This window comes from Oxyura jamaicensis, chromosome 13 (genome assembly GCF_011077185.1).
Source record: "Oxyura jamaicensis isolate SHBP4307 breed ruddy duck chromosome 13, BPBGC_Ojam_1.0, whole genome shotgun sequence".
Lineage (NCBI taxonomy): Eukaryota > Metazoa > Chordata > Aves > Anseriformes > Anatidae > Oxyura > Oxyura jamaicensis.
The window spans coordinates 8,978,904-8,991,273 of record NC_048905.1 but is presented as its reverse complement, the minus strand read 5'-3'; the positions used below and the strand labels follow the sequence as shown (position 1 = coordinate 8,991,273).

The following is a 12,370-nucleotide window of genomic DNA, read 5'->3' as shown; positions in this document are numbered from 1 at the left end:
TGCCACCTCCTGGTTCTCTTGTACTTTCTCAGGGTGGTTTCTGGGGAAGATGAAGTCATCTTCACCAAACTATTTCTTGTGCTTATTGTTTAGCATTGTGTGAAGTGGGTTATTTTAACAAACTCTACATTTTTACGATGCGGAGAACTAGGAGCGTTGCTTGCATTCCTGGAGGCTGCCTCCATGTCCTAAGGATGTGCATTTCCATGTCATTGTCTTCTATTTTTGTCTCGTTTTTGGGGGGAGGAAGGGCTGGAACACCCTTGGGAAAGGCAGTGACTGTCTCTGGGCTGCTGTGGACGGGGTGTGGAAGGAGGGACGTGGCGTGTCTCCCGGTCTGCCCCCGGGGAGGTGGCAGGCAGCCCGCACACGGCGAGCCGCGGAGCCCCGGCTGGGAGAACCCCTCTGGCACGAAGGCTCGTTTAAGCCCTAAAATAACTACCACTCCCTGCTGAGGGAAACTGGTCGGGATTAGGCAAAGCCTCCCGTTCCCCGCTGTGCAATGAAACGAGGACTTTCCCCTCTGTGTGGCTTTGCTCCCCTCCCCGTGTCCCTGAAGGGCAGTGCTGTGCGCAGCGCGCTGGCTCCTGCCCTATGGCACCACAGACAGCGGGAGACATATGCTAACCTAAGACGACAGCAGATGGGTGCAAGCGCTTTTAAGAACAGCTGCTGGTGTCTCGTTCGATAATCCCATTTTTAACAAATCCATATGGTGGCACAAAATAGTGGAAATTAGGTTTTTCTGTCCCCTCTCATCTCCTGAGCCATACTCGACCCGTTCAACATGATCTAGGGATTAAAGGCTTGTTATTCGAGCTTATTTTGCCTGCAATAGATCAGAGCCTGATCTCTGCCAGGCCGATGAGCTGCTGGTGCTTGGCTCTCTCCCCTTCCACTTTATGTCCCAGGACATGTCCGAGTCTGTGCAGACAACTCCTGCCACGGGAAGCACCGGCCTTTCCCCATCGCACCAACCCAGTGGGGTGGCTGCAGTGCATTTTGTGGCTCCTACCCTCCTGTTTCTCCCTGTTTAAAAGTAAGCAGGCAGAGCCAAAGAAGGGCTTGGCAGCACCACCCCTCAGTGGGGCCGGCAAGAAGACGGAGCCCCTCGCTCTCCTGTAACGGGGCTACGAACTTGCTTTTATGTCTGAGACTGGAAGGCGGAAAAATCACAAGGCCGATTTCGCCGGCACTGGGTGTCCTTCGTCACCATAGCATCGGTGGGCTCTGAATTTGCCAGCACAAGGCTGGCCTCAGGCCCCAGCCGTGTCGGGGCAACGCGGGGCGCCTCACCCAAGGCCACCCCATGAGGGAACAGAACGGGGACGGCGGACACCCCAGTCCGCGGGACCCTTCGGGGGAGCACCTCTAACACCCACCCGTGCCCTCCCGCCCTGCAGCCCCCATTGATTCTTCTCCCTGAGGCACCAAGCGGGGTCCCGGCGGTGGCGGAGCCCCGCGGGGCCAAGCAGCCCCCTCACAGCCGGGGCGGAGCGGGGCCGGCGGCGGGGCGGCCCCCCAGCCCCACAGCCCGAGTGAGAGGCGGGGGCTCGGCCCGGCTCGGCTCGCTTGGGCTCGGCCGTGCTCCGGGCCGGGGCGGAGCCGCTGTGTGGGGCGGGGGGCGGCGGGGCCGGGCCGGGCCGGGCGCTGAGGGAAGCGGCGGCGGCTGAGGGAGGAGGGAAGGAGGGAGGCGGGAGGCGGGCGCTGTCCATGGCCCTGCGGAGCGCCGGGCTCCGCCGCGCCGCCGAGCGGAGCGATGGGCAACACGGTGCACAAGACGCTGCCAGGTACCGCCGGGGCTCCGGGGAGGGCCGTGGGGTGGCCGCGGGTCGCTGCGGCCCCGGGCAGGAGATGGGATCGGCGGCGGGGATGCTGCGGCCGCCGCCGGAGGGGTTCCCGCAGCCGGGCCGGTGCTGCCCTGCCTCCCCGGTGAGCCCTCCGAGCGGCTGGCTTTGCATTTCGCCTTCTTCTGCCTTTTTTTTTTCTTTCTTTTTTTCTTTTTTTTAATGCAACTTTTTAATGCAGGAGGACATTGTTCAGAGTCACCGGAGGAAAAGTGTTTGAAAGCGGGTCTGGAATATTTCCGAGCCTGCCCAGGTTTTAAACTGCCTGTTTAGCCAAGTGTGCCCTTGCACGGGAGGCGTGCGGGTTCCTTTCCTTTGCAAGTTCGTAATTGTTGGGCTTTTTCCTCCTCCGAGAACCGGTGCATAATGGAAGCAGTTGGTCGCTATAGAATCAACAGTTTTGAATCGCCGAGCCCTTGCCAGCCTGTGTCTTCGGCTAGTTTGCTTTTCTTTTCTGCTCTTGCAGAGCTCCTGCCTTGCATCCTTTGTACTTTGGGCGCCCATAAATAAAAAGGGTATTATTAAACTTATTTAAAGAAGCAGGAGGACCTATTGAACACACACACACATGCCTCCCTGTAATCAGCCAGGGAGCTGAATATAGAAATAAAGAGAGGAATAGATTTGCATTTGGATGTGCCGTATATTGTCTTTGCAAAGAGAGGGTACTTGGGATCTTCAAGGCACAAAAGAAAGCTTCTGGCTTGTGGGTTTGCTGTGAACCTGTGATTAGATTTTTAGTCGCAAGCTTATGCATCTTTTGCTTCCCATTCCATTTAAATGGGAAATCAGCTACTTTCACAATAAGGAAGTTTGCATTTTTTTAAATACCTCACAAACCGGCGTTGTAAGGAGCGCGTGACCTTGGAGAAAATTCATTTTGTGGGTCAGCTTTTCAGCTGGAGGCAATGTCAAGGGAAGTATGCAAAAAACCTGAGAGAGCCAGGGCTATATCCTTGGGTCAGGGGAGGTTCCCCTGCTAAGGCTAAACCTTCCCAAAGACAAAATACCCGTACCTGCTGGCCATGGGATCTAGCTGCGAGCTGTTTTACAGAAGGCTGAGTTGTACCAGCCCTTCTGCCTATCGCTAAAGCGGTATCTCCTGAGCAGCCTCCCTCTGCACAGCCTTACACACGTGAAGTTAAAAAAAGGGATGACATCAGTTGTACCGCAGTTCTGCGATTAAAGAGTTCCTAGTGGTGCTTCTAAAAGTCGTTGAGAAGGAGGAAAAGTTTGATGGAAAAAACTTAAGGCTTGATTTATGTAGACCTCCCAACTCTAGCATTGTTCTGGTGGCCTAGAAATACGCAGTCCTGTCCTGCCAGGTGGAGACCGTCTGCGGAGCGCTGCTTTGCTGGGGATAGTCCGTTTGCAAACATTAGTCAAATTGCACAAACCCACGCAGGACACTTGAACGTTGTTTGCTAATGTGCTGTAAGATGCCGGGAGCGTGTCTCTTCCTCAGATTCAGCCGTGTTCAGTTCCTACGGGGTAACGATAGCCAAAAGAAGCTGTTAGCCTGTGACTGCAGAAAAGATGATGGGCATTTGCAATTTTAAAGTATATAAATGTATTTTGTCTAGTTGGACAGAATTCAGCAATTTTTCATATTGATCTTCTTGGGTACATTGTTTGTCTTTCATTAGCCAAATGTCATTAGGGAGGGAAGCAGGTTTAGGGCTGTTCTTGGAACAGTCATCTTGAAAACTGTGAAGTTTTTCCAGCAGACTGAATGGTTGGATGAAATCCTATTTATAAATGCTATGGCTGTTTAGAATTACTCAAAGATAATCAATCAGAATTAAGTCTTTCCTCTTTTTTTTTTTTTTTTTTTTTTTGGTCCAAGGTGCACCTCTTTTTTCACCCTGGCAGACTGAGCACTGCATTTTCACTCTTGTTTTAACTAACAAAGGAATTGCTCTCCCCTGCCCTATGTGCGTCAGTAGTTTATTTAAAAACAAAAATAAGACTCCCCCAAACTAGTATTTGCCTACCTGTTGCGTTAAAATGATTAACTGTAGAAACCTACAGATGTTGTTCCCCTTTTGTTGTTTTGTTCACCATAAATAGCTGAAGGTGGAAAACGGCCTTCCTTTCTGATCAGATGTAGAGGAAGTGTGGAGGGACCTTCATCCTTAGGCTCTCGAAAAAGCCGAACAATCAACAATTCAGGTTTTCTATATAAATGTAAATAGTCTCCTCAAATAGCGGAATTAATTTTTAAATCCCGTTGAGCACAGTTCAACTCATTTTTACATACAGATTTATTCAAAGAGGTTTTACGGCGCTCCTTGCATCTTTAAATCCTCTCTGCCCACGTTTCCATTCAACGACAGCAGGGCACACGCCAGCGGTGGGGCAGAAATCTGTATCGGGAGCTTGGGAACCCCGTGTTTGCCAAGTATCTCATGGTTAGCACACAAGGCATGAAGGCATTGTCAAATTAGCAGTGAGGTTTCTACCCGGAGTGGTATTGAAATGAGTAATAGGCCGGGGCTAATGAAAGGCAGCTTCTATATTTGACCCGGTTGAGGAGGCATTGGAGTGGAAAGGAGCCGAGATGTGTCAGATGTGCTTAACAACGGTCCTGAGGTGCTGGTGGAAGTCACTGCTGCCAGGGTGGCAGCTGAGCGGGACGTGACACGTCCCCGCCGGGCTGGCCGCTCCTCGCCCTCCGGCAGCTCCCTCAGGAGCCCAGGCCGGGAGCAGGCCGCGGAGCGGGAGCTGACGCTTGGCCGCGGCTCGCTTTTATTTATTTTATTGCCTCCCTCTCCTTCACCCCCCTGCCCATTGTTCACGCTCATTTTGCGGGCGGGCGGTTAGGCAAGAGCGAATTCTTGGGTATTGAGGCACGTCGTTTTCCTGTCTCCTACAGGTGAGAGATAAACGAGGTGAGCGGCATTGCAGGGATGTGGACGTGTCCTGGCCTGCGGGCCGGGACGGTGGCGGCGGTGGGTGCCCTGCGTTGTATGGCCCCCGTTCAACGCTTTGTCACGGCCCTGTACAGGAGTTGCTTTCCGGGGCCAGCTCGTCGACGAGCAACGCCCCTCTGCACCCCAGCCCTTGTGGGTGGTGCGAATTTCTCCGTGCTAATTGCTTTCCTCCTGTAGGGCTAGCAGCTAGACGAGGGCAGGAGACTCCACGGTACTTGAGGACAAGCAGGCTGGGAGAGGTTAAAATTCCCCTGACCCGGAGAAGCCCTTACATGGGGCTGGAAGGTGCGGGAGATAGCGAGGAGGAACATCTAGGGAGCGTCGGGAAGCCAAGTGGCCTGGTGGCGGAGAGGGGACAGCTGCTGCTGCGGGAGGGCAGGGAGGGCCGGGGGCACTCGCCGGCCAGGGTGTGAGCAAAGGGCTTTGCAGTTGGGATGCAGTTGTTGATCCTGGCCCAAATAGGGCCGCTGGTATTTGACAAAGGAGCCAAATTCCCTTTTAAGAATCCGGCTGGGATCTGGTTGCAGCGCTTCTCCCACAGCCTTCCTCACAACTGCGAGGAATACCAAGTATGAGTGGCATTTGGGTCTGGCAAAGGCGAGGGAGAATGGGGCTTGTTCTGGGAGAAATGGCTTCAGTTTCTGATTTTCTATAAATTATCTTGCATTCTTAAGAACAATGCTTTTAATAATTAACCCTTTCTCAGCAAGCCAGAAATCCCAAGTTTTGACCTTTCTCGGGCTGATGCTCGCACCTCTCAGTCAGCTGCAAGATGGCGATGGTCAGTGCAGCGGGGTTTTTTAGCTTGTGGGTACAAGCTGACGTTGCTGTGTCCTTTTCAGTGTACTGATGCCTGTTGCCATAACGTATGTACGTCTTTTGAATGAGAGGAGTAATGAAGTCCATTCAGTGGGAAGAGCCCTATCTGCCTTTTGCAGGGGGTAAAATCACATTTACAAAAAGCATTTTTGTTTAGGTCTGTTCTCTCCTCCCTCCTCCCCCTTTAGTTGCTAGTGATACACCGTAGGAGGAGTTCTCGGTATTGTGAGCGGGGAATCAGCTCAGTTTCTGGTTTGGTTCCAGTTTGACCTCAACAAAACTACAGAATAACACTTCAGGTTGTTCTGGTTTGAGTGAAAAAGATATCTGTTCAGACCAGTTTCTGCTTTGGGTTTGGTTCAGCTCCAAGGTTACAGGTGTTAATCCTGCCTCAGCACCAGCCCCATTTTGCCTGTTTCCCTGCCTCTCTCAGTCTGGGAGTTGAGGTTTCTACAGTCTGTCATTGATTTTGCTCTGACTCCCTGCATCACCCCTGAGTGTCTTTATCATACAGCGTCTTGTGTTTAAAGGAGGCAGGCAACACTGTTCGGCTCACATGGGTATGTGAGAGTAAATTAATTAACATGCAGACATGAAGCATCTCCAGGAAAAAGGTCACAGAAGTGCAAAGAAGAGATTAATTCACTGCTTCTTTTGTAGCTTTCTGCTTTTCCACTCTTCAAAAGGAAACCTGTGAATCTGCTTAGCCTTCATGGTGATTTAGAGCTGGAACTGGTTGATCGTATACCGAGGACTATCTTTAACCAGCCTTGCACAGCACATACCCAAAAATGTGCCACAGCCAACTGGCGTGATTAATTCAGCGCTGCCACGGGATCCAGGCTGGTGAGACTGTACAAACAGCAACACTCGAGCCCAGGAAGACATCACCTCTCAAGGAAGGCACTGCTAAGTGGAGCTGTGTGTCATGCCCCGTGGCCGGTTGTGCTGTCAGCCGCGCGCAGCGCGTTGCCAAGTGTGCCATTAAGGCGAGAGCGCGCTTCGGTGCGCTCTTTTGTTACGCTCTCACGCTGCACGGTGGTGTCCAGGTGCCTTCGCTTCTGCTTTGTTGTTTACGCTCTCGAGGGGAATTGCGTTACGAAGAGGTAGGACATCTGGTAAACGGCACTTTGTCTTCTTTCATTTCTCTGGATAATTGCCGCTGGTAAGAGGGACCCGTGTGTCACCGTCTGACCCTGGTGTAGCTTCAAATCTCACACCTAAGCCTGTGGTTGCAGGCAAGGCTCATGGAGAGCCCTCACCGCAAGCAAAGGAAATTGCTGCTTCTCAGCACAATAAAACCTGACAACCTATGGAGGTGCTTAAGTGTGCTTAAGGTGTTTAATTTTAGGCAGTCAAGTTTGAATGTGCAAGCATTAATGTTTACTTGACATGAAAAGGATGAGTCACTCGGCAGCTTATGCCATGCTTTTCTTCCCATTCTAGTAAGGATCCTCCTCGTGTACCACATTCAGTGACTTTTCAGTTAGGAATGAAGACAAGCACCTTGGTCCTCCTTAGCCCCACTGGATTCGGTTTCCGAGTTGCACTTTCGGACAGTCACTGTCCTTCTGCACAGTCTGCCTCGAAAGGAAACATTTTCTCTCTCATCAGCATCCTAGTCTTTGTGGAGCCCATCTCCAGGGCAGGAGATGCAGGTTGGTGGCTACAATAAGAGTGGGCTTTCCGCAGGTGGAGCACTGTGATGGCTGGGGTGGGTTCAGGAGCAGAGCAGGGAAGCAAATCTGCTGCCCCCGGCAAGGGGAAAGCGGGGGCTTGTTTGCTGGGGTGGCTACTTGCACGGTGAGATGTGATGAGGCCAGATGTGATCCCCCGAAATACCTGCCAGCTCTCATCTCAGCTTCCTTCTGGTGGTCCCTATCTCTTCACCTCGGGTCCCCATCTGCCTTGTCCCCTTTGTTCGTCTCCTTTCTTGTCCCAAGCTCTTTGGCTTGCCGTGCCTGCTGTTGCTTCTTGCCGCGGCAGCCAAACCTCGGGGCTGACCACGCCGAGCACCTTCCCGGCTCCTGATGAGCTCCGTGGCCACGCGCTCCTTCGGGGCTTCCTGGCGGCACGGCACCGCGTGGCTGTCCGTGGCAGCTGGAGGAAGTTTTCCTGTGGGAGCATTTCCATATTTTGTTTTGTCTTCTCACGTAGGCAGTTTCTCCACCCTTGCCCTTTGCATCCCTCGCCTGCTGCCTCCTGGAGGGGCCAGCCCTGTCTGTGGCCCACGTGCCTCATTTGGTGGCCCTCGTGCCCTTAGGCTGTGCCACCTCCCTACAAACCTCCCCATCCCATCCCACCGGGGGCCTTGCCAGACGCAGCGGGGCTGCCAGCAGCGAGCTGGGGCCGTCCCTCAGGCAGGTGTGTGCCACGGGGAGGGCGCGCTTGGTGGGGAGGAGATGCTGTGCTCTCTGCGTTGTTCCCCATCTCGTTCTTGGCTCTATTTTTTTTCTTCCCTATATGTTAAAAAGCATGAATCACTAGCACTGAGGCATCTGCCTGAAAGCTGTATCCCAGCATACCTGTGCCAGCGCCGCTCCGCAGACCTGGCTGCCCTGCTGGCTCAGGCACCGAGTGCTGGAACATTCAATTCCTGGTGTCTGAACAGATGAAGCAGGGCTTCGGGGCGGAGTGAGGGAGGGGAAAGTGATTTCTTGCCTGTTAATTTGTTTTTCCCTCTGTGTCCAGGGAGATACCTTCCTCTGCTTTGTGTAAGCAGGGCTCGCTTTGCTCCCGGGAGGTTTTTCTCTCCCGTTCTTTCAGACCTCTGGCCGTGGAGCAGCTCAGAGGTCTCCCACCGAGAGGAGCAGACCCCTTCCCTTTCCCTGCTCCTGCAGAACCGTGCCTTTTTTTCCTTTCTACGCCAGCAGCACTGAAACTGAATCAGAACATGCGGAACGACTTCTTGCTTGCTGCTGGAATTACACAGGAAGACTGTAAAGAAAAGCCATTTGACTGCATTTCAAAGCTTTTCAGTACGGCAAGGAAATCACATTTAGGATTTTTTAAGAGCTGCTGATTCTTTGAAGGGAGAAAAATGGATGCGTTCGTGCTTGTAGAGTTAGATACATGCATCTAACAGGTTTCCTTTTCTTGTTTCGCTGTGGATATTTACGTAATAATGAGACTTCTGTATTTTAGGAATTGTCCTCTTTTAACCACCCAGTTGTCTGTGACTCCTGTTTTCTTGTGATTGCACCCCTGATGGCATCGCGTCTTACGGCTACGTGGGAGAAATAGGCCACATAAATGCAAACCTCTGTTTTTCGTAGCCTGTGTAATAACGCAGGGAAGTCAGTCAAGAGAGAATTTCCCTGAGCGAAAGTTTTCCATCAGGTTTCCAAATGTCACAGAAAATAGTTGTTTGATTTTTTGCCCTCCTCCATAACGTGAATGTTAAAGCTGCCAAGCCCTGCTTGACAAGCCAGAGATAAAAGATAGAATATCCCATTTGGCAGCAGAAATGAAATAATTTCATTCAGGTTTATCTCTCTTTCCTCAGCGATAACTAACGCTGTGGCAACAGCTTTTCTCAGCCTGTTATCTGTTGTGGTCTCACTGGGGCACCGGCTGCTCAGCGTGACGTGCTCTGTAATTTATGGAGTGGAGTTCAGAAGTTATCTGCTGGGCGCGATGCTAAGGTTGGAAGCATAAATCCTAATGAGGGGAAGTGGCTATTTCTTGGAGCCTTGGCCTTGGCATGGTTGGATGGAGCTGGTTTTGGTAACAGAGAAAGCCCGAGCAGAGCTGAGGCTGGCATCTGGTGGGAGCAGCGGGGCCGGGCTCCCCGACGTGCCTCGGCTCCAGGCCGACCTTGCGGGGCAGGCAGAAGATCTGCTGGTTCTGGTGTCCTGACGGTGGCCAGAATCCCCGCTGGGAGGAGGAGGGGAGCAGCCAGGGCTGCGGCACATCACGGGTTTTTGGGAGGAGGCAGGACCGGGCTCGGAGCACGTGCTTTCCGGAAGGCAGCCGGATGATTAACCCCAAAGGAAAGTCTTAGTGGAGTAGGGAAAACTGGAGCGATCCTGGGTCACCGGAGGCTTTAACGAGCAGTTTGTTCCTCACCAGCTGGGAGGGACATCAGGGGGACTGGGCCCTTGGGGACGAGGGTGGGCTTGGAGCCGCTGCCGGTATCTGCGCCCAAGGGACGCCTCCGCGAGGGGCTCTTCTTTGGCGGTGCTTTCCCCAGCACGCCACCCAGTACTCCCAGTTACTTCATCCTGCTGAGTGAAAGGGTTTCTAAGTCCAAAGCCTGAAATCATTTACCAGCTGGCTGGTGCTTCACGTTTGGGGGTGAGGAGCACTACCCGCCGGATTGCGCCGTGTCCGGTGTGCTGGCTCGCAAAGCAGCGGTACCTTTCATTGGGCGGTGCAGGGGACAAACTACACAGAGTGTTTAAAGGACCTGACTTCTACCTGCCAGTCTGCAGCAGGGGTGCTCCAGAGCATGGCAAATGCCACCGTGTGCCAGCTGGGCTGGGGACACGGGTACGGGAATGGGCCCGGCACGGCGAGCCCCCTGCCAGCGGAGAGGGGCGAAACCCGAAAGCTGAGCATGGAGAGCGGGCGGGCAGAGAGGGGCAGCGTGGTGCACGTGGAGCCGCCCTTCCCATCGCACTGCAGAGGGCTTGCAAATATTTCAGCCCGCCTGGCGTTTGGGCCGATCTCTTCTGGAAGGGAGGTGTCCTCTGAAGGTGAGGCAGATCTTCACCCTGGCGCTGGATTTGAGAATCTTAAGTAGCAGTCGCCGTGTGGTTTGCCAGCAGCACAACAGCACTGCTTGTGCTGCCGATGCGATCAAAGGGAGGGGGTGAGAAGGACAGATGCTTCCCAAGTCAGAATTTCAAGGAAATCTGTCTCGGTTAAAGTTTATAAAAACTGATCTTAGCCAACAGACCCTACAGCGTGTCTTGAAATACCCCAGCCTTGAACAGCAGCAGGCTGTACGGAGTCGTGCCTGGGGCTTGCTGTTATTAGGGCATAAAGCAAAACACAACCACACACAAAGAAAGGCCAAATGCTGTCAAGTACCCCAAATCAATCCCCTGGTTTTGGGTGTTGTGTCAGTGACAGACCCTCTGGGGCAGCCGCGGTCAGATCGCACGTTGATCGTCCGTGGTCTGCTGTGGGGATGCTGGCCTCCTACCGACCCGCTCGGCAGCTGCCACCCTGTGTGGGAAAACTTCTCTCTCGCCTCACCTTGTAGGCTCGGCTCTTTTATGCAAGACCTTTTGTCGACATGGAATTGTGCAGGACAGGGGATTTTCTGCAACACAGATGTCTTCTTCCAAACGAGCTCAGCCGACTGCTTACGTTACCCACTTCGAAAAGGCATGCGAGCATGCCAAATACCGGTGTCAGCGCACAGATACTGGCAAAATGAGTCTGCTGTCCGTTTGCACCCGGCTTTCTTCCAAAATAACTTCCATGTCTAGACAAAGGATGCAGCTCACCTGCAAGGCTGGGCTATCGCTTCTGTTTGTTTTGCTATCGCATAGAAATTAAGGTACCAATTTATTTTAAAAGGTTCCAAGAAATGCCTCTGCAACCCCACTGTTTATTCAAAAGAGAAAGAGAAATTCATAATTTATTGAACTGGTGTGTGTTCTGCTGGGATTATTCATTGGAGCAATGTACCGAGCGATTTTTAGTATCCTAGTAACCAGCTATGGTTGCTTTTCCATGAATAATCTTTATGGTTTAACTTGACCAGCCAAATCTAGAAAGGAAAGCTCAAGTAAATTAAATTTATGACGGCAACAAATTACAAAGCACAGACAGTTTCTTTGTAGGTGAGAGGGAACAGCGTTTTTTTTTTCTCCCCCGTTTAACGACATCATCATCAGATTGGCAGATGCTGTCTGCAGAGCTTGATTGCGCTGAGCAGAACAAGGAAAGCTTCGGTAATTACGAACCGAGCTTCAGAACTTCACTGGTGTGATAGCCGTAATTAAGGACTTGGCCGAAACAGTCCCTTTTTCCCCCAAAAAAGAGCTGTGGCGGCTCTCGGCACTTCCTAACAGCCCTGCAGGTTCCTTCCCTCCTGCGTTATGGGGGTGCCAGGGCTGGGGATCGCCGCGGTCTGAGCTCCCTCCTCTGCCGAGGCTTGCAGGATGAACTGGGAAATCCCTTCCCTCTGCTCCACTTCGGGAATCGGTCCCCGGGATAAGGCTCAGCTGCCTGACAAGGGTGCTTAGTAAAACACCTCGCGGAGCTCCTTCCCCCTGAAACGCAGGCCCCATGGGAAGCAGCTGGAGGCTGTCACTTCATCCAAGCACTCGCGATTCGAAAAATTCTTTGCGCTAAAAATTAGCCCTCTGTCAAAACTGGGTTTCAAGGTACCGTGCTTATTGTGAAATCTCTCTTGCGCTTGGAAATATTAAAAGCTATCTTTAGAAGCAAAACAAAAATAAGAATTTGCTTCCAAGCTCCCCGGAGATGTTTACTATCTCTTCCACCCTCTTCAAGCATTCAGCTGGCCATCCCGAGAGGACAGAGGTATGCTCCTTGCAGGGAGGTCAAAACCGCTTCACATTTTCAAACCAGCTATTTTCAAAACATCTTTTTATACGCTTTCCTATTTAGTAAATGTTTATACAGCCGTGCAAAAACCTGTACTGCTGTAAACACTGAAGCCCGCGGGCACGCCGGCAGGATCAATCGCTGAGCCATGTCAGGCAGCCCTCAGCCAGTGTCGCAGGTTTGCCTTTGAGCTTCACGGCACGAGTCCTCGATGGAGACTCTTTGCCCCTGTGCCTTTGGACCACG

At 52.5% G+C, this 12,370-nt stretch overlaps 1 protein-coding gene across 2 annotated transcripts in view; it reads left to right on the top strand.

Annotated features, from left to right (window-relative positions):
* NEURL1B (neuralized E3 ubiquitin protein ligase 1B) overlaps positions 1 to 12,370 on the top strand; it is an 85,406-nt gene that overhangs the window by 53,354 nt on the left and 19,682 nt on the right. Inside the window, exon 1 of one of the 2 annotated variants that reach the window (XM_035338766.1) lies at positions 1,644 to 1,790. The exons of the other annotated variant lie outside the window; for it this stretch is intronic. Coding sequence (XP_035194657.1) covers positions 1,760 to 1,790 — 31 coding nt within the window. The 5' untranslated portion in view covers positions 1,644 to 1,759. Of the gene's footprint in view, positions 1 to 1,643; positions 1,791 to 12,370 lie in introns of those variants that run through there. 2 annotated transcript variants of the gene reach the window in all.